At 40.3% G+C, this 24,985-nt stretch overlaps 25 protein-coding genes across 25 annotated transcripts; 16 read left to right on the top strand and 9 right to left on the bottom strand.

Moving 5' to 3' along the window:
* Positions 1-54: 54 nt before the first annotated feature.
* EROM_110620 (putative RNA-binding protein) lies at positions 55-645 on the bottom strand (the record flags this gene model as incomplete). The annotated part of the gene is made up of 1 exon (XM_009267266.1): positions 55-645. The coding sequence occupies one exon, from the start codon at positions 643-645 to the stop codon at positions 55-57; it is 591 nt and encodes a 196-aa protein (XP_009265541.1).
* A 61-nt stretch (positions 646-706) lies between these two features.
* On the bottom strand, positions 707-1,132 carry EROM_110610 (hypothetical protein; the record flags this gene model as incomplete). Its single annotated transcript, XM_009267265.1, has 1 exon — positions 707-1,132. One exon carries the CDS (start codon positions 1,130-1,132, stop codon positions 707-709), a length of 426 nt encoding a protein of 141 aa, XP_009265540.1.
* Positions 1,133-1,244: 112 nt separating this feature from the next.
* EROM_110600 (class 2 transcription repressor NC2 subunit beta) lies at positions 1,245-1,682 on the top strand (the record flags this gene model as incomplete). The annotated part of the gene is made up of 1 exon (XM_009267264.1): positions 1,245-1,682. The coding sequence occupies one exon, from the start codon at positions 1,245-1,247 to the stop codon at positions 1,680-1,682; it is 438 nt and encodes a 145-aa protein (XP_009265539.1).
* Positions 1,683-1,756: 74 nt separating this feature from the next.
* Positions 1,757-2,119, bottom strand: EROM_110590 (ribosomal protein S10-like protein; the record flags this gene model as incomplete). The annotated part of the gene is made up of 1 exon (XM_009267263.1): positions 1,757-2,119. The coding sequence occupies one exon, from the start codon at positions 2,117-2,119 to the stop codon at positions 1,757-1,759; it is 363 nt and encodes a 120-aa protein (XP_009265538.1).
* Positions 2,120-2,250: 131 nt separating this feature from the next.
* Positions 2,251-3,231, top strand: EROM_110580 (hypothetical protein; the record flags this gene model as incomplete). Its single annotated transcript, XM_009267262.1, has 1 exon — positions 2,251-3,231. One exon carries the CDS (start codon positions 2,251-2,253, stop codon positions 3,229-3,231), a length of 981 nt encoding a protein of 326 aa, XP_009265537.1.
* A 24-nt stretch (positions 3,232-3,255) lies between these two features.
* Positions 3,256-3,624, top strand: EROM_110570 (hypothetical protein; the record flags this gene model as incomplete). Its single annotated transcript, XM_009267261.1, has 1 exon — positions 3,256-3,624. One exon carries the CDS (start codon positions 3,256-3,258, stop codon positions 3,622-3,624), a length of 369 nt encoding a protein of 122 aa, XP_009265536.1.
* Positions 3,625-3,654: 30 nt separating this feature from the next.
* On the bottom strand, positions 3,655-4,695 carry EROM_110560 (mannose-1-phosphate guanylyltransferase; the record flags this gene model as incomplete). Its single annotated transcript, XM_009267260.1, has 1 exon — positions 3,655-4,695. One exon carries the CDS (start codon positions 4,693-4,695, stop codon positions 3,655-3,657), a length of 1,041 nt encoding a protein of 346 aa, XP_009265535.1.
* A 157-nt stretch (positions 4,696-4,852) lies between these two features.
* On the top strand, positions 4,853-5,860 carry EROM_110550 (hypothetical protein; the record flags this gene model as incomplete). The annotated part of the gene is made up of 1 exon (XM_009267259.1): positions 4,853-5,860. The coding sequence occupies one exon, from the start codon at positions 4,853-4,855 to the stop codon at positions 5,858-5,860; it is 1,008 nt and encodes a 335-aa protein (XP_009265534.1).
* Positions 5,861-5,965: 105 nt separating this feature from the next.
* EROM_110540 (hypothetical protein) lies at positions 5,966-7,366 on the top strand (the record flags this gene model as incomplete). Its single annotated transcript, XM_009267258.1, has 1 exon — positions 5,966-7,366. One exon carries the CDS (start codon positions 5,966-5,968, stop codon positions 7,364-7,366), a length of 1,401 nt encoding a protein of 466 aa, XP_009265533.1.
* A 119-nt stretch (positions 7,367-7,485) lies between these two features.
* Positions 7,486-8,439, top strand: EROM_110530 (Ser/Thr protein phosphatase PPI-1; the record flags this gene model as incomplete). The annotated part of the gene is made up of 1 exon (XM_009267257.1): positions 7,486-8,439. The coding sequence occupies one exon, from the start codon at positions 7,486-7,488 to the stop codon at positions 8,437-8,439; it is 954 nt and encodes a 317-aa protein (XP_009265532.1).
* Positions 8,440-8,518: 79 nt separating this feature from the next.
* On the top strand, positions 8,519-9,184 carry EROM_110520 (arginine methyltransferase-interacting protein; the record flags this gene model as incomplete). Its single annotated transcript, XM_009267256.1, has 1 exon — positions 8,519-9,184. One exon carries the CDS (start codon positions 8,519-8,521, stop codon positions 9,182-9,184), a length of 666 nt encoding a protein of 221 aa, XP_009265531.1.
* A 39-nt stretch (positions 9,185-9,223) lies between these two features.
* On the top strand, positions 9,224-9,697 carry EROM_110510 (vesicle-associated membrane protein; the record flags this gene model as incomplete). Its single annotated transcript, XM_009267255.1, has 1 exon — positions 9,224-9,697. One exon carries the CDS (start codon positions 9,224-9,226, stop codon positions 9,695-9,697), a length of 474 nt encoding a protein of 157 aa, XP_009265530.1.
* Positions 9,698-9,803: 106 nt separating this feature from the next.
* Positions 9,804-10,040, bottom strand: EROM_110500 (U6 snRNA-associated Sm-like protein; the record flags this gene model as incomplete). Its single annotated transcript, XM_009267254.1, has 1 exon — positions 9,804-10,040. The coding sequence occupies one exon, from the start codon at positions 10,038-10,040 to the stop codon at positions 9,804-9,806; it is 237 nt and encodes a 78-aa protein (XP_009265529.1).
* A 90-nt stretch (positions 10,041-10,130) lies between these two features.
* EROM_110490 (hypothetical protein) lies at positions 10,131-11,000 on the bottom strand (the record flags this gene model as incomplete). The annotated part of the gene is made up of 1 exon (XM_009267253.1): positions 10,131-11,000. One exon carries the CDS (start codon positions 10,998-11,000, stop codon positions 10,131-10,133), a length of 870 nt encoding a protein of 289 aa, XP_009265528.1.
* Positions 11,001-11,152: 152 nt separating this feature from the next.
* On the top strand, positions 11,153-12,340 carry EROM_110480 (sn-1,2-diacylglycerol ethanolamine; the record flags this gene model as incomplete). The annotated part of the gene is made up of 1 exon (XM_009267252.1): positions 11,153-12,340. The coding sequence occupies one exon, from the start codon at positions 11,153-11,155 to the stop codon at positions 12,338-12,340; it is 1,188 nt and encodes a 395-aa protein (XP_009265527.1).
* A 93-nt stretch (positions 12,341-12,433) lies between these two features.
* On the top strand, positions 12,434-15,904 carry EROM_110470 (pre-mRNA cleavage and polyadenylation; the record flags this gene model as incomplete). The annotated part of the gene is made up of 1 exon (XM_009267251.1): positions 12,434-15,904. One exon carries the CDS (start codon positions 12,434-12,436, stop codon positions 15,902-15,904), a length of 3,471 nt encoding a protein of 1,156 aa, XP_009265526.1.
* A 110-nt stretch (positions 15,905-16,014) lies between these two features.
* On the top strand, positions 16,015-16,959 carry EROM_110460 (hypothetical protein; the record flags this gene model as incomplete). The annotated part of the gene is made up of 1 exon (XM_009267250.1): positions 16,015-16,959. The coding sequence occupies one exon, from the start codon at positions 16,015-16,017 to the stop codon at positions 16,957-16,959; it is 945 nt and encodes a 314-aa protein (XP_009265525.1).
* Positions 16,960-17,021: 62 nt separating this feature from the next.
* EROM_110450 (DNA-directed RNA polymerase I and III subunit AC19) lies at positions 17,022-17,324 on the bottom strand (the record flags this gene model as incomplete). Its single annotated transcript, XM_009267249.1, has 1 exon — positions 17,022-17,324. The coding sequence occupies one exon, from the start codon at positions 17,322-17,324 to the stop codon at positions 17,022-17,024; it is 303 nt and encodes a 100-aa protein (XP_009265524.1).
* A 431-nt stretch (positions 17,325-17,755) lies between these two features.
* On the top strand, positions 17,756-18,115 carry EROM_110440 (hypothetical protein; the record flags this gene model as incomplete). The annotated part of the gene is made up of 1 exon (XM_009267248.1): positions 17,756-18,115. The coding sequence occupies one exon, from the start codon at positions 17,756-17,758 to the stop codon at positions 18,113-18,115; it is 360 nt and encodes a 119-aa protein (XP_009265523.1).
* A 292-nt stretch (positions 18,116-18,407) lies between these two features.
* On the top strand, positions 18,408-19,307 carry EROM_110430 (metal-dependent protease; the record flags this gene model as incomplete). The annotated part of the gene is made up of 1 exon (XM_009267247.1): positions 18,408-19,307. The coding sequence occupies one exon, from the start codon at positions 18,408-18,410 to the stop codon at positions 19,305-19,307; it is 900 nt and encodes a 299-aa protein (XP_009265522.1).
* Positions 19,308-19,357: 50 nt separating this feature from the next.
* On the top strand, positions 19,358-19,747 carry EROM_110420 (hypothetical protein; the record flags this gene model as incomplete). Its single annotated transcript, XM_009267246.1, has 1 exon — positions 19,358-19,747. The coding sequence occupies one exon, from the start codon at positions 19,358-19,360 to the stop codon at positions 19,745-19,747; it is 390 nt and encodes a 129-aa protein (XP_009265521.1).
* Positions 19,748-19,812: 65 nt separating this feature from the next.
* On the bottom strand, positions 19,813-20,568 carry EROM_110410 (putative Arf GTPase activating protein; the record flags this gene model as incomplete). Its single annotated transcript, XM_009267245.1, has 1 exon — positions 19,813-20,568. One exon carries the CDS (start codon positions 20,566-20,568, stop codon positions 19,813-19,815), a length of 756 nt encoding a protein of 251 aa, XP_009265520.1.
* A 123-nt stretch (positions 20,569-20,691) lies between these two features.
* Positions 20,692-22,473, bottom strand: EROM_110400 (molecular chaperone DnaK; the record flags this gene model as incomplete). The annotated part of the gene is made up of 1 exon (XM_009267244.1): positions 20,692-22,473. The coding sequence occupies one exon, from the start codon at positions 22,471-22,473 to the stop codon at positions 20,692-20,694; it is 1,782 nt and encodes a 593-aa protein (XP_009265519.1).
* Positions 22,474-22,546: 73 nt separating this feature from the next.
* On the top strand, positions 22,547-23,704 carry EROM_110390 (tryptophanyl-tRNA synthetase; the record flags this gene model as incomplete). Its single annotated transcript, XM_009267243.1, has 1 exon — positions 22,547-23,704. The coding sequence occupies one exon, from the start codon at positions 22,547-22,549 to the stop codon at positions 23,702-23,704; it is 1,158 nt and encodes a 385-aa protein (XP_009265518.1).
* A 239-nt stretch (positions 23,705-23,943) lies between these two features.
* On the top strand, positions 23,944-24,927 carry EROM_110380 (hypothetical protein; the record flags this gene model as incomplete). Its single annotated transcript, XM_009267242.1, has 1 exon — positions 23,944-24,927. One exon carries the CDS (start codon positions 23,944-23,946, stop codon positions 24,925-24,927), a length of 984 nt encoding a protein of 327 aa, XP_009265517.1.
* Positions 24,928-24,985: the final 58 nt, after the last annotated feature.

Here is a 24,985-nt window from a genome sequence, read left to right as displayed (position 1 = left end):
TTTGCCTTTTCTTCGAAAAATAGATCATCCAAAACGTTTATTGTCGACCCATCCTTATCTCTTCTCAAATTCGTTATATATTGTCTGAATCCCCCCATACTTCTCCTTGAGCCTCGAGTTGATAATCCGTAGCCTATTGAAGATACTTCCTGGCTGTGATCCCATTATGAGTCTACATACTGCATCCCTTGCTATTCTTGTGTTTTCAATTGTCCCAAGGAGATGTATCATTTGATCCTGGACAATAATCTTTGATCTGCTAAACTCCTCTATGGCATTCTTTGTCTTTCCTTCCCTGCCTATGATTCTTCCAATGGCCCTCTCAATGTGCAGCCCTCTTAGTGTCTTGACCTCAGATATCTCAAAACGATCCAAGAACACATCACTAAACTTAAGTATTGCAATTGCATCCTCAATGGGAAATCCAATGTGCACAGCTTCAATGTACTGTGCAGACCTCTCCAAGTAGGATGGGTCCTCTGTATGTTCGCATGTCCTCATTTCCACACACCTTCCCTTAATGTTCATACGTATTTGGATCTTACATATCTCAACTATTGGAGTATAGATTCTCATCCATTCTTCCTTCATCCCTCTCATCTTCCTAGGATGGATAGGAATCGACCTGGTCTGGATCTCGGTCATGGGGCAAGATAATCCTGGGAATTTACACCACCATAGCTTATGCATATATCAAGCCGTTACTTCAATAAGATAAATCATCCTCCAGTTGTGCATAATACACTTCCCTCCCAATCTCCTCGAAGAAGCTTGGATGAGAATCACAAGCTTTCAACGAGCTCCTCTTGGCCCTGCCTTTGCAAGATATTGGAATTCTGTACCTATTCTCCTTCCTCCCTACCAATGCCACACAGTTCTCCAAAGCCTCTTTGGGAAGCATCAGAGCTGTCTTCTTATCCAGACAAGGCTTCTGAATGTTACTTAAACATTCACTCTTAGATGTGCTTGAAGAAGGCAGGCTTGGATTGCAAGTTGTATTTATGTGCGATAGAACGTCGCGCACAGTCTTTAAAACTTCTTTGATCTCTTTCCTCATTCCACTCATTTCTTTAAGAAGCTTGGAATACGAAACAACAACACCACTTATGAACTCAGCATCCATATGAAGCATAAAGATGCAAGAAGTATTAAGATGCTATTCTCTTTGCATAATCACATTTATTTTCTACAAAAACAAACTTATTCTAAAACCATAAACATCCTAGTAAGAATCGAACGTAAATATGGAAAAATGTGATGACGAAAACACGTTACCAAAGGCCACTGTCGACAAGATGGTATCGTCTATGCTTCCAAAGAATTCCGTTGTTCCAAAGGAATCCAAAGAAATTTTTCAAAGTGCATGTGTCTATTTCCTGAATATGCTAACACTGGAAGCAAACAAGGCTTGTGAGGAAGAAAAGAAGAAGACGATAAGCTATGAACATGTCTACAAGGCGTTGAAGAACCTTGGGTTTGAGAATTATATTGATGATTGCACGAAAGAGCATGGAAATTATGAGAATTACATCAAGCAGAAGCCATCCAAAATTGACAAGTTCAAGGACTCCGGGTTATCTATGGAAGAGCTCCATAACCAGCAAATCAAACTTTTTCAAAATGCAAAGCTTCAATTCGAAAGGTCCTTCGAAGACGACCATTGCGGTGATAATGAAGGATAAAGATGCTGTAAAATTGGAGGTCCTTGGTACAATTCTACAGCCAATAAAACCTTAAGAATATAACTCAACGAACTTTAATTCTGAATGCTTAGGTTAATTTCAACATGGGGGAAGTTCTTGAGGAATTGGACAACCTTTTCCAACTGTTGATGTGTGGCTTCAAGGTAAAAGTTCCTGAGATGGATAATCATCTTATACCTGCTCCACTTCTTTGTACCTTGGCCAGATGGATTTCTTAGAGTTGTTATGCTCTCAATCTTTTTAGGTAAGACCACTTCTCGTTGCAAATTATCGATGAAGGTCTTTCCATATTCATAGAACTCTCTGCACACCTTGTTGATCCTCTTTTCTTCAAGGCTTGCCATATCTATGCAGACCTTCATAGTCTCCATAGCACTTCCCACGTCTATGTCTTGTTTTTTCATTTCGGTGTCCATTTCGAAGGGACCCCTCCTAGCAAATTTTTTCAGTAGATCCTCCGTAGTACCCAATCTTAACAAAATGAAAATCGGATTTGCAATGGCATCTTGCAGATTTTGGGCCTTTTCACCCCTCGATAAACACACCCATGGACCTTTGGGTAAGAAACTTTCTTAAAATCAAACAAGATCATACAGATCCGTCTGATTACGAAAAGTTCTTCACTTGCTTTATAGACTATCTAGCAAGATGTCCTTCCTCCCATTGTGAGGTGTCGAAAATACTCGTGAAGGCGCTGGATACATTCAAGAACGTACACCTGATTTCCATAGCGTATCGTCTTCTTTATTGTGTTGACGTAGAGCTTCAAATACCCGAATCTACTTTGAAAAAACACTTTAGAAGCCCATACTTAAGGGAATACATGTTCCCATTACTGCCTAGGATATCTCCAGGCTTATTTGATTCTACTTTGTTGAAACTACTGCGCAATCCTCATTACGAATGCAAAAACTTCTTTAATCTGATGAAGTCCAAGAGGGACTGGGTGGTAGAGTTTCTAGGATTGAAGAGGGGGCACCTTGCTAGAAAGCAAATGATGCTTATGGTTCATACGTCAATATTCCATAACATGGGTTACTTCATAACCTTCTTCGGGCACAGAGATAGAAGCTTGTCATTTCTAGCATTTGAAGCATTTAAGCTTTTTGTAGAAGGACTCGTAAGGGAAAGAAGAGGCAATGGCTCGGAAGGAGAAGCAGTCCCAATTCTCTTGCACAAGGAAGCCACATTCAGCATATGGTGGAACTATGAGAATGCTTGGATTTCTCCGGAGGCACGTATTCGGGTTGAAAGCCCTACTAATTTCCTTATTCATTTCATGGATTTCATATCTGAAAAGGAGAAGCTTCAGAGACACATTTCTACCAACGATAAGAATGGGGTAGAAGCCATACTTAAGAAATATATAGATTTGGGAATACCGTTAAGCATTCCCGATTCTAGATGGACCTCTGAAGCATCTCGGTGCCCTGAGACTCCCAAAAGAGAATGTGTGGAAGATATATGCTTTGAATACCTTTTTAATGGAAAAACATATAAGGAAATAATGGACTGCATTGAAATATAAGAAAGGACAGAGAATTAGGCCCTTATGGGAGCTGGAAGGGCTCTAATGGTGCTTTTCAATGAGGGGGGTAAGGTGCTCTACAAGGCAGTGGCAAAGACTATTTCTGACATTATGGTCGGAGACAGAATGTCAAAGATGGAGGCTGAGATGATTCTAGATATATCACCAAGTACAAGCGAGGACAAGGTGAGAGAATCGTTTCTTCGAATGTACTATGCCAATGCTAAGGAGAATGGAGGATCTCCGTATATACAATCGAAAATCCTTGGAGCATACACTGTTCTATCCGGTACCAGTCCGAGGCTTTTAAATCTCTTTGAGGTTGATAGAAGAGCCCGTCAAGAAGATGAGAGGAAAGCCCCTTGTGCAAATAATAAAAGGTTTCAGCTTTGATTTTATTCGGAGCCCAGGTCAGAGGATGTTCTAAATATCTTCGAGTAGCTTAAATGAAGACTTATTTGGCAGCGTTTTGACCGAGCTTAAAATAGAGAACCTTTCGACCGTTGTGGCATATCCCAGGACACAACAGGAATTTATGGTTGCATTGTCTTCGATCCTTGTGTTCCAGCCAACTATACTGTCTTTTATTATCACATTGTCTCCTATCTCCACATTGTCGAAGATAGTACTATTTGTGATTGTGACGTTCTTTCCTATCTTTACATTCTTTCCTATGACAACATTGCTCTCGATCGAAAACATTTTTTTATCTGACAGGTAATCACACATAGCCGCCTCCTGATAGTACTTCAAATACATTCCTTGGCCTTTTATGTAATCTGCAGGCTGGCCTATGTCCATCCAAAAACCTTCGAGATCAAAGACTTGAAGCTGGCGTTCCTCTGCCATTTTTGGAAAGATCTCCCTTTCAATAGAGCACTCTCTCAGCTCCACCCTGTCCAGTACAGAGGGATTAAGTATGTATATCCCTGCATTTATCCTGTTTGATGTTGCGTTTTTGGGCTTCTCAAGAAAGGTTTGAACAAGGCTTGTGTTTTCCTCGGTGATAATAAGCCCATACCTGCTTGGGTCTTCTACACCGGTGGACAAAATAGTTCCTTCCTTACCGTGTGAGAGGTGGAAGGAAAGCATTTCTCTTAGGGGAAACCTGCACGTTATATCTGAGTTGAGTACAAAGAAGGTGTGACCTTCGAGATACTTTCTAGCAAGTGCTAGTGGGCCTGCTGTTCCAAGAGGCTCTTGCTCCTTGGAGTAGATGACGTTGATACCAAACTCGTTTGAATAGTCTCGAACCTCTCTTATTATAAGCTCTGAGTAGTAGTTGAGTGCCAAGATGATCTCCTTGATACCGGCTCCAACCAAAGCCTCTATTTGATGTCTTAGAATAGGCTTGTTGGCAAAGGGTACAAGAGGCTTTGGAACAGTATACGTTAGCGGCCTTAGCCTGGTTCCATATCCTCCTACAAGGATGACTGCCTTAACTTGCTCCTTAACATGGACCATTTCCCTTGTTTTGTAAACAATCGATAAAGAAGATTAAATAAATTAGACATACACCATAAGATTATGAAACACTTTTCTGAATGCATAAAGAGTGGCCTATTGTTTACCCTATAAAGGCCTTGCGAAATATCTTGTAAGTAAAATTCATAAGGACCCCATGAATCTGTATGACCTGGTTAAAAACGATTGCCATGAAGAGATATCTCGTTTAGAACATCCTGAGTTCAGCCGGTTCCGGGCAGTTGCATTCATCAGCATGGGAAAGTTTAAAGAGGCTTTAAAATACACAGAGGAGGGCTCCTTTGAGAGGGCCTATGTGTTTTACAAGCTAAAAAAGTATAAGAAGGCGCTTAGAATTTTAAGGCACATCGACACTGAAGGGAGTAAAGTCCTTACTTCCCAGTGCCTGTATTACTTAGGATACTATAACACAGCCTACCAAATACTTGCAGAGGTTAAGAGGGACGATGATATAGTAGTAAATCTACAGGCCATGAAGGGGCTGGCAACACTCGCAGATAGCAACCAGTATGTATTTGGAAATAAGTTCCAACTGAGAAAAAGAGATGAGCTCGCAGAGTTTGAAGACTTATCAAAACATAATTTCAAGCACATCGAGGGATATGTGGACTTCATATTCAACTTGGCATTTGAAAGTCTTTCTAGCGAGGAAGATTTTGTAGACTTCCTTTCTCATCAACTAGAAAAACAAGAAATGAAAGGGACAATTGTAGAAGAACAGCTAAAGAACATTAAGGGAGAAGAGGTTAACATCAATATCCTTTTGAAGAATCAGAAAGAAACTGTTGAATTCAACAGTGGTGCTATAGATAGGTTTTCAAATCCGTTGCATTTCCAACAGAACTTCCCGGGGATAGATACAACAGGGAGTACCTCCAAAGGGAATGTATCTTTGTGGATTGAGAAGGTATACAATAGCAACTTCAATATTAAGGCTGAAAAAATTCCTCTCCTCTCTCCTAAGATGGTACTTCTCCGGATCCTTACCCTATGCAAAAATGGGTGCCTTCCCTCCCAAAAATTGCTGGAGAAGACTAAAAAGTGGCCTGAATCATCTATCAAGAACTGTCTAAGCGTCTTTGATTCTAAAGCCAATCTCTCTAAGGAGTTATATATTAGGATGTCAAAAGATATAATGGATTAAAGTAGCTCGTTTGCCATTCTACGCATGGTGTTTCTCTAGTGTAATGCCGAAGTATTAAGATTACCTGCAGATTGGAATGATCAGTCTTCTGGTTTTAAACCCCTAATGCCTGTTGTAGCTCACGCCGAAAAAGGACTAACATTCAATGTGTTTGCTGGGAATACATCCTGGGTTGAATGTGATTACTACGCCTTGAGGTCTGGTAGAGTAGCATGGATCAAAGGCAATCTAGTAAGATACTATGATCTTGTGGATAAAAAAATGATTCTGGAAATAGAAATGGAGAAACCTAGAGAGATTGAGATGTCCGAAGACGGCAGGAGTGTGGGGATACTTAGTGGAAAAGGAGAGATGGTTGTACTCGGGGAAGATGGAATTAAACTAAAGGCAGAGAATGTGTCTAGGTTTAGAATCTCCAACTCTTTGATTGGATATGTTTCAAGTTCGTCATTTTACATTCATCAGATTGAGGAAGACAAGATAGAAAAAAGTCCATTCCACGCTTCTAAGGTTTCTGTATTAGAATTCTTTATCTCTGGAGAATTTGTTTTTCTTGCAACAAGAAAGTTTGAAAAGGATGGAATGCACAAGCTCCTTCGGATAGGTAGAAGCTCGGTAGACGTCCTTCATAGCCTAAAAGAGCTGCAAGGCTTTTCTTTGAAGACACATAAATCTGGAAGATATGCATTGCTTCTTTTGATGACATCTTATGTGAACAATAGCTACTTCCCAGAGTCTGATGTGTATTTCCATGACATTAATAGGCGGTCCTTCAAAAGCCTTGGGTACTCACCTGTTCATTCATACGCCTTTCTCTCTAGCGGATTTGCAATATGCCATGGGTCACAGCCCAGCAGTGTTTCGGTCCACGGACTGGACGGTAAGCTTGAATACAATTTTCCAAAAGGCATTAGAAATAGGATATTCTTCAACCAGCACGAGAACATTGCAGTGTTTGCAGGGTTTGATAATCTCTCCGGAGACATAGAGGTGTTTCATGTTCCTTCAAGAAAACTTACGGCAAAATTGAATGTACTTGGGGCATCTCTAGTTGATTGGAAAGAGAACGGATCGTATTTCTATGTCTCAACAACAAGCTACTTCCAAGAAGATAATAAAATAACACTCTATGATTACTATGGAAGAAAGATAGCTGAGAGAAAGTTTGAGTCTTTGTTTTCTGCCAGTGTTTATGGGAAAACAGAAGAGTTCATTGAGCTAGAGAGGCCCGAGAGGTTGAACATAGAGACTCAAAAAAAGTACGTCCCCCCTTCAATCCATAGCTTTATACCGAAAACAACATTTAAGAGCAGCACGCCTAAGAAGAAGGGGCTGGCAGGACAAAAGCCAAACGAAAGAACTAAAGACGAACTTTTGAATGATCTCAAAGAGATTGAAAGCCTGAAGAATAGGATGAAAAGTGGGGAAGAGTTATCTGTAAAAGAGCTGAACTTGATTTTGAAGGAATCGAAGCTAAAAAGTGAACTTAAGAGTTTTGGAGAGTAGTCCTCAGCCCTAAATAAACTTTATAATCCTATAATCTTTGTCCCTCAAGAAAGGTTCTATATTGAAAGAGTTTCATAGAGGCCATTGATTTTTTTAAATTTTTGGTAGGGGTTACGGGGATGAGTAACGAAAAGGTTGATTTGGATAGAATCATAGAGAAACTTCTTTCTGTTCGAAACAGTAAGCTGGGGAGGTTGGTCCACCTTGCAGAGGCAGAGATAAGATACTTGTGTGAGAAGTCAACAGAGGTGTTCAAACAGCAGCCTACCCTAGTCGAGGTGAAGGCCCCGGTTAAGATCTGTGGAGATGTGCATGGGCAATACTATGATCTCCTGAAGCTATTTGAGCATGGAGGATTTCCTCCTTCCAGCAACTATCTGTTTCTTGGGGACTATGTAGATAGAGGAAAGCAGTCTTTGGAAACAATCTGCTTGCTACTAGCCTATAAGATAAAGTTTCCAAACAACTTTTTTCTTCTAAGAGGGAACCATGAGTGTGCCAGCATCAATAGGATATATGGGTTTTATGATGAATGCAAGAGAAGATATGATACAACTATATGGAAGCTGTTCACTGAGTGTTTCAATTGGATTCCCATTGCTGCTCTTGTTGATGGCAGAATTCTCTGTATGCATGGAGGGATTTCGCCCGACCTGAAGAGCATGGATCAGATAAAAGCAATTGCGAGGCCAACAGATGTCCCTGATGAGGGCCTTCTTTGTGATCTTCTATGGAGTGATCCCGACCCTAGCGTAAGAGGGTGGGGAGAGAATGATAGAGGTGTTTCTGTGACTTTTGGGCCAGACACTGTGGAGAGGTTTCTTGAGACACATAACTTGGACCTGATATGCAGAGCACATCAAGTGGTAGAGGATGGATATGAGTTCTTTGCTAACCGATCCCTGGTCACGGTGTTTTCTGCACCAAACTATTGTGGAGAGTTTGAAAATTCTGGTGCAATTATGGATGTAGATAAGGATCTTGTGTGCTCATTTCAGGTTCTCAAGCCTACGGATTTCATTAACCATACAGAATCCAGGAAGAAGCAGATGGGGATGCCTCGCAAAAAGTAAAGAGATTCATAACATTTCAATAAATTTTCCTTTCTCGAGATTTTGAGTTATAATAAATGTTCGCCATGGTAGGATGGTGATGAAAAAGCCCCTCACCTTGTTGGATTATGCCAAGGATGTTAAGGGAATCAAAACTGTTGAGTTAGAGGACTTGGATATTTGTTTGCTCGATCCACATATTTCTTTGGAGAAGATCGACACAAATACCTTATACAACATATTGGGACTAGTTTACCATTTTGAAGATGTCAAGACCGAGAATAAAACTCGCGCTTCAACCAAGTCAACTAATAGCAAGCCGAGATACTTTTGTGACACAACAACATGCTTTCGCTGTGGAGAGATGAGCCATGAATTCAGGGAATGCACCAAAACATTTAAAAAAGACATATGTGTCTTGTGTAGCCGGAATGGGCATGTGAGGGAACAATGTCCATGTAGATACTGCACGAGATGCAGAGGATTTGGGCATTCCTTGGATGTATGTCCTAGTCCCAGAGACCTTGATATGCAGGAAATGTGCAAGGCTTGCCCCGCAGGCAAACACAGCATAGAGGATTGCCCCAGGGTATGGAAAAGATACAAACTCAACGGCAATACATCGAGATACACTATATACAAGGCATGCCCGAAGTGCTTTTCTAGAAATCATTTCATTGATGACTGTTCCTCTTCCGATAGGGCACAATCTTCTATATTCAACTCCTCGTACTTTGAGCTCGCTAATTTTTACAATAAACAATGACAGAAGGTATAGTAAAGGGAAATAGAGTCTCCCCTTGAAATGCTAGATATCAAAGTCATGCCACAAACAACAATCAGAGTTAAAAGAAATAAAAGATCTTCAACTTTTGTTGTACAGAACAACTCTATGGAGAGTGTGGGGTACAAGATTAAGACAACCAAGCCTCGGGACTACATAGTAAGGCCGAACATGGGGCTGATAGTACCCATGCAGCAAGCAGAAGTTGAGGTTACTCTCTCTGAAAGCACTGTTCCTGACAGCAGTCATAAGTTTCTTATAGAAATATACAGGTTTGATTGGAGAAGATCTCTAAATGATTTCAAGCAGTATCTCAGGTCCTCTTTGCCTAAACCATGCTGGACATCCAGAATAGGAATATTGTATGAAGAAGAAGAAGAGAGGATTAACAAGGAAACTGTCGAATGTTCTGAGGATAGGGGTGTCATTACATTTTTTGTCCATTTGTATATCCTCTTCAACGTTTTCTATCTGTTCTATAGATTCTTTGAATGATGGTTTAGAGGAAAGAAAGCAATCGCGAAGAAAATAAACATGCAAAATATGCTTTATTTGATAAGTCAAGCTTTGCAGGATAGGGATTACCATAGGCTTCAATTCATCATAAAATATACGGAGTATTCAAACAAATAAGAACTATGCTCCTTCCCAAGCATACTACAGTATTACCATAGTCCCACTCTCCGCACTTCTTTAATACGCAATTACCAACATCATCAAATGATGTAAGCTTTCCTGTCACAGACTTTCCATCGATAAAAGTTATTGTTATTTTTTTTCCTTTGAATCTACCTAAGTCACTGAGCAGCTGAGTTTTCTTAATTTTGTCCTTGTTCATCAGGGCCTGGGATGAGATATTAACTTCAATAAATATCTCCATGCAGCATTAATGGAAGGAACAAGCAGCATCAAAATCTCTTTCCGACTCTCAAAAGCAATTATAGTAAAGGCTGTTCTCTTGGTCAAACCCTCTTTTGTTGTCTACCCCGCTACCATCCTTGGACTTATCCTTCAGAACCAGAGCCCTTATTCTGATGTTTATATTTCTGAGATGCCCAAGTAGTGCTGCAGAAAAGTCAGTAGACATTTTATCTATAATAATCTCCTGCTCCTCAAACAATTTTCTAAGCTCAACCTTGACAAGGTTATCTATGACGTTGTAGAATTTCTTGATCCCAGGATCCTCTAGTACAAGCTCAGATGATTTCACTAGCTCGTTGGCAGACTCTGGATCCTCAAAAACAACGAGGTATTTCTCAGGGTTAAGTCTCTTGAAGTTAGTAATCCTCCCAAATCTTGCTGCATAGGTCTTAAGATCTTCTGGATTATGCCTTGATTCATTTACCTTATTGAATACTACCTCATTGTTTTCATTGGACTCTGTTATCTTCCTTCTCTTTGGGGCAGTCTCAACAATGTCCACACCCTCTTCCTTTCCTTTCAGTCCTGAATTCCCAGATGCACCTTCCCCGCCTCTTCTGTCCCATCCATGCAGAAAAATGCAGTTCTTCGTCCTACATTCATCTCCATCCCTGCAGGTCTTTCTCTTGTATGCCATGACCTTTCCTACCAATCCCTTGGCTCTCTGGTCTATCACTGGAATCAATGCCTCTACTAGTTCGCTGTACATGCTCTCAGGGGATACAGTGGGCACAATGCCTTCAATAACATCGATGACAGTTGAAGCCTTATCCCCAACCTCCCTAACTATCATGTCTCTAAGAGGGCTCATCAACGGAATCTTTATCGGGCATAACTGTCTGCACTGGCTTTTCTTTTCGCTATCGGTGTCCGCCATAACTTTAAGGGGTTTCACATTCCCTCAAATAGCCTTGTAAATCACCCAATCCTTCCATCACCTCTCTATTCCGCGTTTGGAATTACGTGGTAATTTATCAGAGAGAATTAAGTAGCTGTTCTCAATATATATTCTGCATCCTCCTCCCCTTGATGCAGGGAGGAAAATTCTTCAGAATGGAACTAGGCCCAAATGAGATATCGAGTCTAAGAAAGCACAAATTTATTGGAACTGACAATTCCATCCTTTCAAAATACGTAATCCATCACTATGTAAAATGGATGCTAGAAAAAGTGCCAGAAACAATAGCACCAAACGCATTAACGCTCTGTGGATTTGCTGCAATGGGAATAAGTTTGTGCCTGACTTTGTTGTTTGATCCCTATCTGTGTAATCCTCCGCGCCTTCTTTCTCTGGCAAACTTCCTTCTGATGTTTGTGTACTTTACATGCGATAACCTGGATGGAGCCCAAGCCAGAAGGACAGGCACAGGATCACCACTGGGCCAGCTTTTTGATCATGGGGTGGATTCGTATTGTGCCTTGATCACAAGCATAACTCTCTCCTCCACCTTTGGGTTTGGATTATCACATAAATTCCTAATCTTTGCATTGGCCATCATGATCCAATTCTACCTTGCTGGTGTCGAAGAGAAATTCACCGGTCACTTTGTTCTGGGGAAGATCAGTGGAGCTTCAGAAGGTATAGCGTTTGCCTTGATATCGCATCTAATTACCTTTGCATGTGGAAAGGGGTTCTTTCAGCATATCTTTTCCGATGGGTTTCTTTGGCCCATCAAAAAGCTCTATTCTTCAATACTAGGAACAACCAACTTCAGTGCTATTTCAGTGGTCATTGCAACATCCTTGGTATTCAATACCACACTAACTCTAATATCAATAGAGTCCAGGACACATCCCTCTAGGAGATTTTTGCTATATTCGACATTCCTAAGAATCATATCCTTTACCACTTCATTCGTCATTCTGTATAATACTCTTGCCACAGAAGGGTTATGGACACGGTATCTAAACATTTTGATGTTCGGGCAGATATTCTCGATAAACTATGTGAACGAAGTATGCTCTTATATCATTAAGAAGGACCTATTCTTATTCACCCCGGTTTATTTGATGTACCTTGCAATCTCTGCTGCTTTACAGTTGCAACATCTTAAGGAATTTCAGAAGCCTCTTATAAGCGCCTCTTTTGTATTTTCTTCTGTATACTACATCCTAGTGGCCTCAAGGGTAATACTCACATTGAAAGAAGCCTTGGGTATTAGTTTTTTATCAATTGTAGAAGACACAAAGAAAAGTGATGAGCAGAGTTCCCATTAAATCTATGGTCCTTTCCTATCGATTTTGAGCACAAAATTTACTTCATCTCTCTAACTGAAAACATGAGTTTGGACCCAGGAAATTGTAACCCCAATGAACTACCTATATTCGCAAGAGAGTCCGTGGAATGGCGTTGAGGGATGTTCTGCAGGGTTCTTTGTGCCTGGAGAACCCTCGTTTCTAACATACAATGGAAACATTGTTAAACTCTGGAAGTACAATTCCGGCCTGGTTTTGGTGAAAGAATACATGTTACTTGAAAAGGTTTGCCAAGTAGAAAAATATAGAATATCCCCTAATGAAGATGGGCTAGTCTTTTTGTTCCACAAGGCCAAGGTTTCTCTTGCTAGATTTGATCCTCAGAAAAACGAGTTTAAAACAATATCTTTGAAGTTTTTTGAGAAAGATGAATTCGACATCAGGGATGAGGATATAAGAAGCATTAAGATAAATGGCGATCTAGGGATGTTTCAGATGAATAAGCGATACTTTAGTGTTTTTCCTCTGTTTCCTGGGATGTTCAATGCAAAGGTCTTCAAATTTGCAGATGTTGATGGAAAGATAAAGAATCCGATAGATTTTACTTTTCTTGAAAACTACTCCATTCCTACGGTGTGCCTAGTGTATAATTCACTGCCAAGGAGATATACGGTTGTAAAGAGTTATAATGCCATAGTGTTCTCTATTGATCTGAGTGCTGGAAAGTTTCATGTCATCGACGAGTTTTTTGTTCCTCCAAAAACCTTCAAGGTGGCCTGTGTGGGGCCAGTTTTGGTGTTTATGTCGCACAACTCTATATTGATAAGATCTACAAGCAGCTCATACTCGATTCCTCTGAATAGGATGTCTGAAGCATGTGAAGGGAGGAAGGTAGTTAATGATATAATTCTTTCTGATGTCCTTTTCTTTTCAAGGGGAAACACTTGTCTGATATTCAACGGGAATGGGGATAGATATAGGCTAGTGATATCGATGGACATAAAAAGAATAATAGGGGCATTCATAGAATTTGAGGGAAGAGATTCTGTGACCAGTTGTATAGGATATGTGAACGATCTTCTGTTTGTTGGCTCTGTGGGAGACAAGACAAAGGTATTTGAGATAAAAAGACTCCAGGTCAAGCCCGGGGTAGACGCTGGTTCTGAGAAAGTAGATGCACTTAAAGAATACTTAGAGTCGTCTGAGAATAAGGATCAAGATGTCCAAAAGCAGGATGAAGAATATGCCAAGCTCTTTAATGAAGGATCTGAGTCAAGGGCCGAGGAAAGCTTTGTTCTTCACCAAGTTGACGAGATTGCAAACATCGGATTTTTGAATGGGGCAGCAATGAAGAATGAAAATGAAGCCGCATTTGGTGTTGAAGGATTAGAGCCATGCATATGTGTTGTGAGCAATACTATGCCACTTGAGATAGTGAAGTCTCAAAAAACGAAAAGATATCTACATTGCTGGAAGGCTTTAGATTTCTACATTCTAGGAAGAGCATCTGAGACAAGAGTCTTTGGTTGGCCTAAAGAAGGGTTTTTGGAAGTGGATGGAGAGTATAGTAAAGATGTGGACACACTATTATTTGCAGAGCTTGGAAATGGAATAATCCAAGTCACTCCCACTTACTGTTTACTAATGGGACAAGATCTTAGAATTCTCAACAAAGTGGATTTTCCAAGTAGAGCACTTGAGGGCCGGGTGGTTTGTGATGGAATGTTCCTTGCCATAAAGGATATGGAGAAGAGGCTTAGTTTCTATGATAAAGAAATGAACCGAATTATTAGTATATCCGATGTTACATGCTTTGGGGACGTAAGGAACAAGATTTTTATTCTTTCGGAACATATTTTGAGTGTCTTTGACATACATAGCAGGATGAGTCAGTTTTCTCCTTGCTCCATTGAAGACCTCCCGGACTCCATCAAACTTTCACCAGATACTTCTGTGGCCATGGACTTGAATGAGAAGAAAGAAGAAGATGGTATTATAGAAATGAGCATGTCTCTAACAGGCAATAAGATTCTTATGCTACTTAGGTTGAAAGGAGGATATATGGTTGCTTACGAATCTCTGGACTTATCGGGGTTGTTTGATGAATCATTCCACCAGACGATTACATTTTTCAAGATTCGCCTTCCAAGACATGTTGCTTTCAATCTCACAGCGGAAGCCAAAGCATTTTATAATCTAGGAAGCATGGTATTCATAAGGGCAGCATCCAGCATGTTTATGGTTCCGGATGACAAGGGGCATTTTCTATATAAAAGCAGATACACTCTGAACTCGGCGACTGTGAATAAAAATCAGCTGATACAACTCTCTAGAGGGCATTTAATGGTTTGTAAGGTTCCTAGTGTTAGAGACGAGCAATATGTATTTGGAGATGGGCTTGTTGGTAGAAAAATCCCTATTCTGCGCATTCCAAAGCATATTGAGTATGCAGATAGATATATGGTGGTAGCATCATGCAAAGATGTTGAATTCTCTTCAAAGGATGAAAAAGATTGTGGAATCCCTGTGAACACTTATCGATTCTATGTGGATCTATATTCGGAAAGATATGAGCATATAAGCACGTATGAGCTAGACGAAAATGAATATATTTTCGACGTAAAGTACCTTGTTTTAGATGATATGCAAGGAAATTATGGAAAGTCTCCCTTCCTACTCGTTTGTACAACATTTATTGAGGGGGAAGATAGGCCTGCAAGAGGCCGGCTCCATGTGTTGGAAATAATCTCTGTTGTTCCTTCACTGGAAAGCCCGTTCAGAGATTGTAAGCTCAAAGTTTTAGGAATTGAGAAGACCAAGGGGTCGATTGTTCAATGTTCGGAAGTTCGAGGTAAGATTGCATTGTGCTTGGGAACAAAGATAATGATATACAAAATCGATAGGAGCACCGGAATAATACCAATAGGCTTCTATGATCTGCATATTTTCACATCGTCCATATCTGTGATGAAGAACTACATTCTTGCATCTGATATTTATAGAGGTCTATCGTTCTTCTTTTTCCAATCCAAGCCCATAAGACTCCATCTGATAAGCTCCAGCGAGCCTCTCAAGAATGTAACGTCCACGGAGCTTCTCACTGCAGGAAACGAGCTCTCTATGGTGTGCTGTGATGCTAAGGGAACGATACATGCATACACATACTCTCCAAACAATATCATAAGTATGGATGGAGCAAAGCTTGTCAAAAGATCAGAAATGAAGACCAACCTAGGAAGATTGTCTTCTTCCGGGATAGGGTTTAGAAAGAATAGCATTATGTTCTATTCAAAGACTAACTTATTGATCTATTTAGTTGGAATGGATGATTCGTACTACCTCAAACTTCTAAAGATACAGACATCAATCATGGTACATCTCAAAAGCGTGCTTGGACTGAATCAAAGAGACTATTTGAACTCCGACATCCACCTGCACAGCTTGTCATTGAAAAGCCCTATAATCATGCATATTCTGAACTTGTTTAGTTATTTCGACCTGAACACTCAGAAACTGATCTCTACCTCTGTTAAAATGAGCAGGAGAGAAATATTAGATGTGTTGGCCTCTTTGAATATATTCTGATTCCAATTAAAACTCCTTTGGTTGTTTGAGGAGAAGTCTTACTCGAATGTCTTAAATTTCCACAACTTTTTTAAATGAGCATAAAAATTTGTATCCTGAGAATCAGAGCAATGAAAGTGAAAGCAGAGTCCTGCGTCTTCTTTGTGAATGGAATGACAGCTGAAGAGGAATATAGGGTTGCCACCAAGCAGGCCCCTAAGCCTCGGAAAAGACCTGTAGGAAGGCTGAATGGAAGCAAAATCATGCTCTCAGGACAGAAGGCGTTTGTGAAAAGGCCTATGAGGGTGGTGGACCTTAAATATATAGAGTCTGACGAAAAGATGTTCAACTTGCTTGCATGCTTAATAAGACTTCCTCCTTTCTACAACTTCATTCTAAACTTTAGAGAAAGAAGCCAGGACATGGAAAAATTCTACATAATTAATAGGATTTCTAAACTCCTCAGCCTGGTGATGGAAGGCAAGGAAGATGATGTAAGTGATCTCTTGATGGAACCTGATTCGAAACTCTATGAAGATATATATTCAGAACTTCTTTGGTCCATCCATCAGGAGCTTTGCGAGTGGTATAACTTTGAGGAGGACACGTGGAGCACTATGGATAGAAGCCAAGGAGTTAAGCCAAAGCCGCTTTATAAAGACTACTCCCCAATTGTGGAAATATTTCAAGGGAAAGCCATCTCCAAGGACCTGCCACAAGAGGTCTCATTTGAAAAGAACAAGATATCTCTGAAAGGATTCTCTAGCATTCAAGAGGCCTTTAACTCTAGTCTGGAAGTTGAGAATAAGAAGATAACTAAGGAGCCTTTGATTATTGTGCTTGTTGTAAAAGAGCAAGGGAAAGTTGATCTATTCAATAATGAGAGTATAAGAATTGGGAGTTACATGTTTTATCTTTGTTCTTTTATCACTGAAGAAGGTCTCACGAGTTATTCCTATGCTAAGAATGGAGACAAGGATTGGTATGGATATGAAAGTAATGGAGTAAGAAATGTCTTGGGAATGAAAGACATTCGTGGATGTCCAGTAATGCTATTCTATACACGTATTAACTAATTCTTTCTACCAGCTTAGGCCTTGATGGTTGAAATAAATGATAGCAGTTTCTATTTATTAAATCAACTCTTGAACTTCTCTATCTCGCTTAACATCTTGTTCCCAATGGCCTCCATGCATTCCAAGCCTTCAATCATCTTTTTGAGGAGGTTCGGAGGTGTCTGCGAGGACTCTGAAGAAAACTGAATGGTTATATTAGAAACATCGTCGGAAGGATGTGGGATGGTATATCCCACAAGCTCCACCTTCTCTCCCACAAAGTTCTTGCTTATACACCATCTCAGTGGGTTCATAATTGTGTGATCTTCTTTGTTAACTTGTATGGTTTGATCATTCAAAATTTTTATACAATCTTCTTTATTCATATGGGAAGGGGACTTCATTTTTTTTTGCCCAGACACAAGTTTTGCAAAAATTGTATTCTCTGCTAATCATCAACCTTAGGAAAGTTTTTGTTAAAGATCCTCATCTTATCATCAACATGATGTTTTTTCTTATCCACCCTATTTGAGACATAATGCTCGACATTTCGAGTAAGAGGAGATCCTTGGGTGGTTTCCAAATACACTGTTTCGTACTTAAACATCTCCTTTTCAATCTTCTGAATCTCCTTTCTTAGCTTCTTTCTTTTTGAAAGAAGGGACTTGAACCTTTTCCTTACGTTTTGGGAAATATCCTCAGTACCCATGGGCCATGAATTTGATCTGCCATAAGAGGGGAAATGCACTTCATATCCTTCTCACTTTTACTTACACGATAAGTATATTTTTCAGTCAAGTTAGTCACCCCTTGCCCCATGCTTTTCTTCCTTCTGGCCTCTATAGTTGCAGATAATGTTGAAATATCAAGACGCTCATTCGATACGCTCAAGGTTGGAAATGCATACATATCTTCTTCCCCAGACAGTGCATCCACCGCCTGGAATTCGGTCAAAATCTCCTTTCCTGGATACCACAGGTACGATATTAGAGAAAATGAACCTCGGAAATTTGAGCTAATTGACCTCACTCAGTACTTCGGAGAAAAAGAGGAGATGCAGTTCCGAATAGACTTCGAAACAAAGTATTATGGGCTTATACCTGATGCGTGGGCCATGATTGCTGCACTGACCATCTCTTCTGTTGTAATGTTCATCATACCTCTAAAGAGTATATAATAAAGGGAAAATGTATAGACAATCTACTTCTTTCCTGTGCCATTAAGCCCTGTTATTTTTTTCCATTGTAAATGAAAGAGAAAATCGAAAGAGCTTATAATAGGCTCATAAGAAGCTTAGACAGTGGAGTAAGGACGGGGGGAGCATCTATATCTGAAAGTGTAGAAGAACTAGAAAGGATCCTCGAGGATATCATGATCCATCTGGAAGATGAGGACTTTAACATCTTCAAAACTCAGTAATTTTTAGATCGGGTTTTGAAAACTTAAAAGTAGGAAATCCTAAGCCCTGAATGTTCAGTGGGTTTGTTGGGGCCGGTGATGCGGAGCCGATGCCAGACACCTCCGAGACTGTACAGATATCTTCGCTTGCATTGTTAAAGATGCTCAAGCATGGGAGAGCGGGAATTCCTCTCGAGGTTATGGGACTGATGCTTGGAGAATTTGTTGACGAATACACAGTGAAAGTTGTTGATGTATTTGCCATGCCTCAGAGTGGTACAAATGTCACTGTGGAGTCTGTGGATCCTATCTTTCAAATGGAGATGATGAGCATATTGAAGGCAACCGGGAGGCATGAGACGGTGGTAGGGTGGTATCATAGCCATCCAGGGTTTGGGTGTTGGCTAAGTACAGTCGACATAAGTACCCAGCAGAGCTTTGAGAAACTATGCAAGAGAGCTGTCGCGGTTGTTGTCGATCCTATCCAAAGTGTTAAGGGAAAGGTTGTAATTGATGCCTTCAGGCTCATTGATAATCAGTTGGGCGTCCTTGGAGGAGAACCAAGGCAGGTGACCTCTAACATCGGGTATCTTAAGACGCCTACGCTTATATCCATAATCCATGGCCTTAACAAGCATTACTATTCCTTCAACATAACATGCAGGAAAAACGATCTTGAACAGAAGATGTTGCTGAATCTTCACAGAAAGACATGGGCAGACAACCTTAAGCTCAGAAATATCAAGAAAGAGAGAGAAAATGTATTGAAGCTTATTGAAAGTTATGGAAAAGCATGTAAAGAAGAAAGGAATCTAACAGGTAAGAACCTTGATATGGCTAAAATAGGTAAAGTGGACTACAGAAGACGGCTTCTTGAGAAGTGTGAAGAAAACATCATGGAAAACACCATCTACAACCTCCTGTACTCTATCCATAGGTATGTCTTCAACCAATCGGACCACAGTAGCTAGAGATAAATAAATAAACCATGTTTTCAAGGCTAAATGTATATGCCCTTATCATGAGGTTTATAGGAGTCCTTGCTTCTCTTTTACTAAGTACCATACTTTGTATTGTAGAGCTTTACAAGATTGAAGCGGTGGTGGATGTAGAGAGCAGAAGGGCATCATCTTACAATGCATGCGATAGAATACTTCGTCTTGCAGATGTAGAATTCAAGTTGCTTGTACTACTCATGGTGGCGCAAACCCTTTCTCTGAGCTACACGTCACTTCTTACCGTTCTAGTGTTTGTTTATGAACTACAAAAAAAAGGATCTGAGACTACAATCAGTGCTCTGAATTTTTTCAAGCAAAAGAGATGGATAAAGATCGAGATATTCTGCAAAACCTCTTTCTATGTCCTTCTTCTTTATAAGTATTTCTCTACACTTATTGTAAATAAAACATAGGGCTCTTTTGACTGTTGAGAAAAATCCAGATAGTCTTTGAAAGCTTTAATTAGTTGTCTAGTGTTCTAATCCCATTTGCCCGACTTTTCAGAGATTTCCTGCTTTTCTGGGACTTTTATATGGTCCTTCGGAGCCAACTCCTTCTTCTTGAAGATAGATGCCAACGAAGAGGAGTTGTCCTTGATTATGCTCTTTGTAGAACTGACAACAATACCTCCATACTCTACGGTCTTATCGGTGATAATCTTTGCACTCGAAAAAATCGCACTTCCAACAATGGATAAAGTGGATGCAATAGAGTTGTGCAATGATCCTGTACTCGTTGATTCAAGCCCTGTTGTACTGCATGGGCCCCTACTTCTATTTACACAATTCGTAGAGGATCTATTCATCCATCCTTCGGAGTCTTTAGATTCTTTAGGAATAGTGCTGATCTTTGCCTTGTTGAATGCCTCCTCGCCCATCTCTTTTACAACAAGACTCTTAACATTTGCAGCATATCTCTTGATGTGGTTGTTGTTATAAATCTCATTCATTTCACGCCCAACAAGCCCATATTGCTCCAAGAACTTTCTGAACTTCTCATTTGACCCATGCTTCATAAACAGGTACTCTTTCTCATCCCAAATGTCTAGATTCACGCTCTTTACAAAGCTAGTCTTGACTCCTAAAGATCTATGAACACTGGCGCAATCAAAGCATATGAATATTCCATAAGTCACAGATGCCCATGGTGGATTTGGTCCAGAACAGTCGGCACATCTTTTATTCTCCTCAATATCCCGAAGTATCTTGACTTCTTTGTTGAAATTCATTACCATGGGGATTTGTTTTCTGGGGCTCTTAGTTTATTATATGTTTCATTCCATTCAGCCCAATCTGTTTCAGATTCTATATCTTAACCAAAAAGTAATGATAGATGTTCCAGTAATACCATCAAATTATCATCTAGACACCGCTTTCTTTGCATTCAATAATGCTTGCTCCATTTCTTCTAAATCAAAATCTTCACCTTTTATCACTTTGTTGAGCTTGCTTAAATCATCCTTAGGAACTTTTCCCAAATCATCAGCTCCTTTTCCAAAAAGCTCTCCCGTAGAAACGACAACCTCAGCCTTTCTTCTTTTTATCTCGTCCAGATGTTTAAGCTCCTCTCCCTCTCTTACCATCCTGTCTATCTCCTTCTCCGTCAGGCCACTGGATGGTATTATTTCAAGAGACTGGGGCATCTTCGTGGCGCTGTCTTGTGCAGTCACCTTGTACATCCCATTGGCATCAGACTCAAATGTCACTTCAATCCTGGGTACCCCCCTGGGAAGAGGAGGAATGCTCTTAAGCTTTATCTGTCCGAGATACTTGTTGTCTGCAGCCATGGCCCTTTCTCCCTGATATACTTTGATATCCACCTCTGTCTGATTGTCCTCGGAGGTTGAAAATATCTGTGTCTCTTTGAATGGGATGGTTGTATTTCTTCTTATTATCTTGTTAAACACCCCTCCAAGAAGCTCAATTCCAAGACTCAAAGGAGCAACATCCAAGAGAAGTACATTATCAACTTCTCCTGCAAGAACTCCGCCTTGGATGGCTGCCCCCTTTGCAACGGCCTCGTCGGGGTTGATCTCAACAGAAGGCTCAATTCCAAAAATCTCCTTGACCACTCTTCGGACATAAGGCATTCTTGTCATCCCTCCCACTAATATCACATGCTTGATGTCAGTACAATCTAAACCTGCATCTGCAAGTGCTTTCTTACATGGCTCGATCGTTCGGTCCACAATCTTCTTAACAATCCCTTCAAACTCATTTCTGGTAATCTCTTTAGATAAATGCCTTGCCTCTCCCCTAACATTGCATATGTAAGGTATATCTATCCTTGAGACAAGAGATGAAGACAAGTCTTTCTTTATCTTCTCCGCACACTCCTTGATTCTTGCCAAGGCATTAGTATCATCACTCAAATCAACGCCTTCTTTTCCCTTGAAGTCCTCTACAATAAACTTCACAACTTCATTGTCAAAATCTTCTCCTCCAAGAAATGTATCTCCATTGGTGGCTTTCACATGGAATACTCCATCACTTAATTCGAGTATCGATATATCAAAAGTCCCTCCTCCAAGGTCATAGACAGCAATATTCCCTCTCGCAGCCTTATCCAGCCCGTATGCAAGTGCTGCAGCCGTCGGCTCATTAATGACCCTTACAACTTCCAGCCCTGCTATTCTTCCTGCATCCTTTGTTGCCTGACGCTGGCTGTCGTTAAAATAAGCGGGAACGGTTATGACAGACTTCACTACAGGATGATTCAAAAATGACTCTGCACTGCTCTTGAGCTTGGAAAGTATAAATGCTCCTATCTGTGCAGGCGAGTATTTCTTCCCATCAATCTTTATCCAAACATCTCCATTGCAATGAGATGTTGTATCAAATGGAAGTCCTTTTACATACTTCCTAACCTCCGGATCATCAAGCTTCCTTCCTATCAATCTCTTGGATGCAAATATTGTGTTCTTGGGGTGTGTTAGTATCTTGTTCTTCGATTGGCTTCCAACAAGAATTTCGTCTTTGAGTATAGACACTACCGAGGATGTTGTACGCTCGCCCTCCTGGTTTTCTATTATCACAGGCTCTCCATTCTTGACTACAGATACACAGGAATTTGTTGTTCCCAGGTCTATTCCGATTATGTTTGATGAAAGCTTTTTGCCTGGAGCATTTGCATTTGGCATTTTTAGAAGGAAGCCGTTTTTTTTTGCATATTTGGCCTCCCGGGATATTTAGACATGATAAGGTCATCCCTAAATGGCTGAGCAAAAGATTACTCCTTGGGAAGTGGAGGTAGTTTCTACAGATGAAACACCAGTAGCCATTGACTATGATAAAATAATTAATCAGTTCGGATGTGAGAAGTTTGACCAGGCATTGGTAGATCGTTTAGAAGGCCTGACAAATAGCTCACCACACTATTTCTTCAGAAGAGGTATAGTATTTGCACATAGAGATTTCAACCACCTTCTCAACGAAATGGCCAACAATAAATCATTCTATTTATACACCGGAAGAGGACCTAGTACGAAGGCCATGCATATTGGACATGTGGTTCCCTTTCTTCTGTGTAAGTATGTTCAGGACACCTTCCGAATACCTCTTGTAATCCAAATGACTGATGATGAAAAGTTCTTGTGGAAAAACATTAAGCTCGAGGATGCTATAAAGAATGGTAAAGAAAATGTCAAGGATATCGTGGCGCTAGGCTTTGATCCAAAGCTAACATACATATTCTCTAATGTCGAGTCCTCTCATCGTTTTGAGAAGAATGTTTTGAAGATATCGAAAACAATCAACCTCAACGAAGCATCAAAGGTCTTTGGATTCAATATGTCAAGCAATATAGGCCAGATAGCGTTCCCATCAAAGGAAATAGCACCCTGTTTCTCAAGCTCCTTCAAGTTTATTGAAAAGGAAGCCATATGTCTCGTTCCTGCTGCCGTTGATCAGGATCCATACTTTAGGCTAGCAAGAGATAAGGCAAAGATTCTTGGAGAGAAGAAGCCTGTATCTGTGTATGTATCACTTCTTCCAGACCTCAAGGGTGTGAATAGAAAAATGTCTGCTAGCGACCCAAACAGCTCTATATATCTAGACGATTCCCAAGAAACCATAAGAAGGAAGATCACTGTGCATGCTTATTCTGGAGGCAGAAAGACTCTAGAAGAGCACAGAGAAAAGGGGGGAAACATTGATGTAGACGTTCCATTTGAGTACTTGAGATATTTCCTAGATGATGATGAAGAGCTTGAAAAATATCGATCGGGATATACTAAAGGTGAGATTACCAGTAAAGAAATGAAGGAAAAGTGCATTGCTGTAATACAGGATTTTGTGTCAAAATATCAGGAGGCTAGGAAGAAGGTCACAGAAGAAGACGTAAAAGCATTTATGGATATCAATAAATTCTAGGACTTTCCAAGGCCTCTTATATTTCTAACTCTGGCTACCTCCTTTCTAACATCTCTTATCTTTCTTTTCAAATCACGTATCTTCCACTTGTAATACTCTTCTTCATAGTTGTCTTTATCGAGATTTGCAGGGGAAACTTCTGTCCTTCTGGCATTGATGAATGATTCTCTAATATTCATGGATTATCTTCCCTTCGGGACAGCGCCTAATGCAATCTATAAACATTTTTGAGGCCCTTGATGGAAGTCTCTAGAGGAAAGGATAGCACTAAGAACTCTTTAAATGGCACAAAGCCAGATATCAATGAAGAACATCTAAGGCCAAAGGAAACATGCTTTCTGGAGGGAAATAGACCACAGGTTTTGGAGGATACAGCTGGCACCGAAAGCACTAAAAAGGAAGAAGCTAGTTTTAGACATCCCGATTCCAAAAGAGGGTTATTTGAGGCTTCTGCAAGTAACCATGGGGTGAATAAAGAGGAGACATTAACAAGGGATTCTGACAGCAGCTTTGACAGTGATGATACGGACAGGTGTTCAGGACTCTTAAGCGTTTACTGGATCAAGGAGGCTGAAGGGCTGTACAAAAACCTTACAAGTCTGAGGATTTCGGACATGGCCCTTGAGAAGAATAGAAGAAACCATCCAAATCCAAACTTCCTATGTAATACCGAAGAGAGAAGCAATTATACAATGGTTTTAGAGGATATTTATTTCAAGCAAAAGACTAAGAACTTGAAGAAAGAAATCAAGTTGAAGTATCTTATTGAAGAGTTTTTCATGGCACTGGATAAATTTGTTCTTATTGCAAACTACTGTCTCAAAAGCACGGAGATAGAGGATGAAGACGAGGACTTCAATTTTGCTTTGGTGTGGGTAAGAGATGCATTCCATTGGCTAGGTATTGAGGGAGCTAAGTATTATGCTCGGAAGTCACCAGGCCCTTACAATGGATGGATCTCTGATGTAGAGTTTTTGATGAATAGATATTTCTTTAGCCCAGAGTTCAACCATGTAAATGGGTTTGGCATTGAACAGTCCATGCATGAAGGATACAGATTTGTAGAGAGCAGTGATGGGAAGTACTATCTTTCATACCAGCCATATCCCGGGTATTACGATGTAAGCGAAGAGAATAAGCGGTTTTGTACCGGTTGCAATCTCATACTTCCGAGAAGCTTGAGTCTACCCGATGATGAATATTTAAATGAAGAGGGTGTTTGACAAGGAAAGGATAAAGCGCTCTAGAATATAGATATAAAGCTATTTTTTCAAAACTAAA

This window comes from Encephalitozoon romaleae, chromosome XI, assembly GCF_000280035.1.
Source record: "Encephalitozoon romaleae SJ-2008 chromosome XI, complete sequence".
NCBI classification, from domain to species: Eukaryota; Fungi; Microsporidia; family Unikaryonidae; genus Encephalitozoon; species Encephalitozoon romaleae.
The sequence above is the reverse complement of the archived record's forward strand: the minus strand, read 5'-3'. Positions and strand labels throughout refer to the sequence as shown.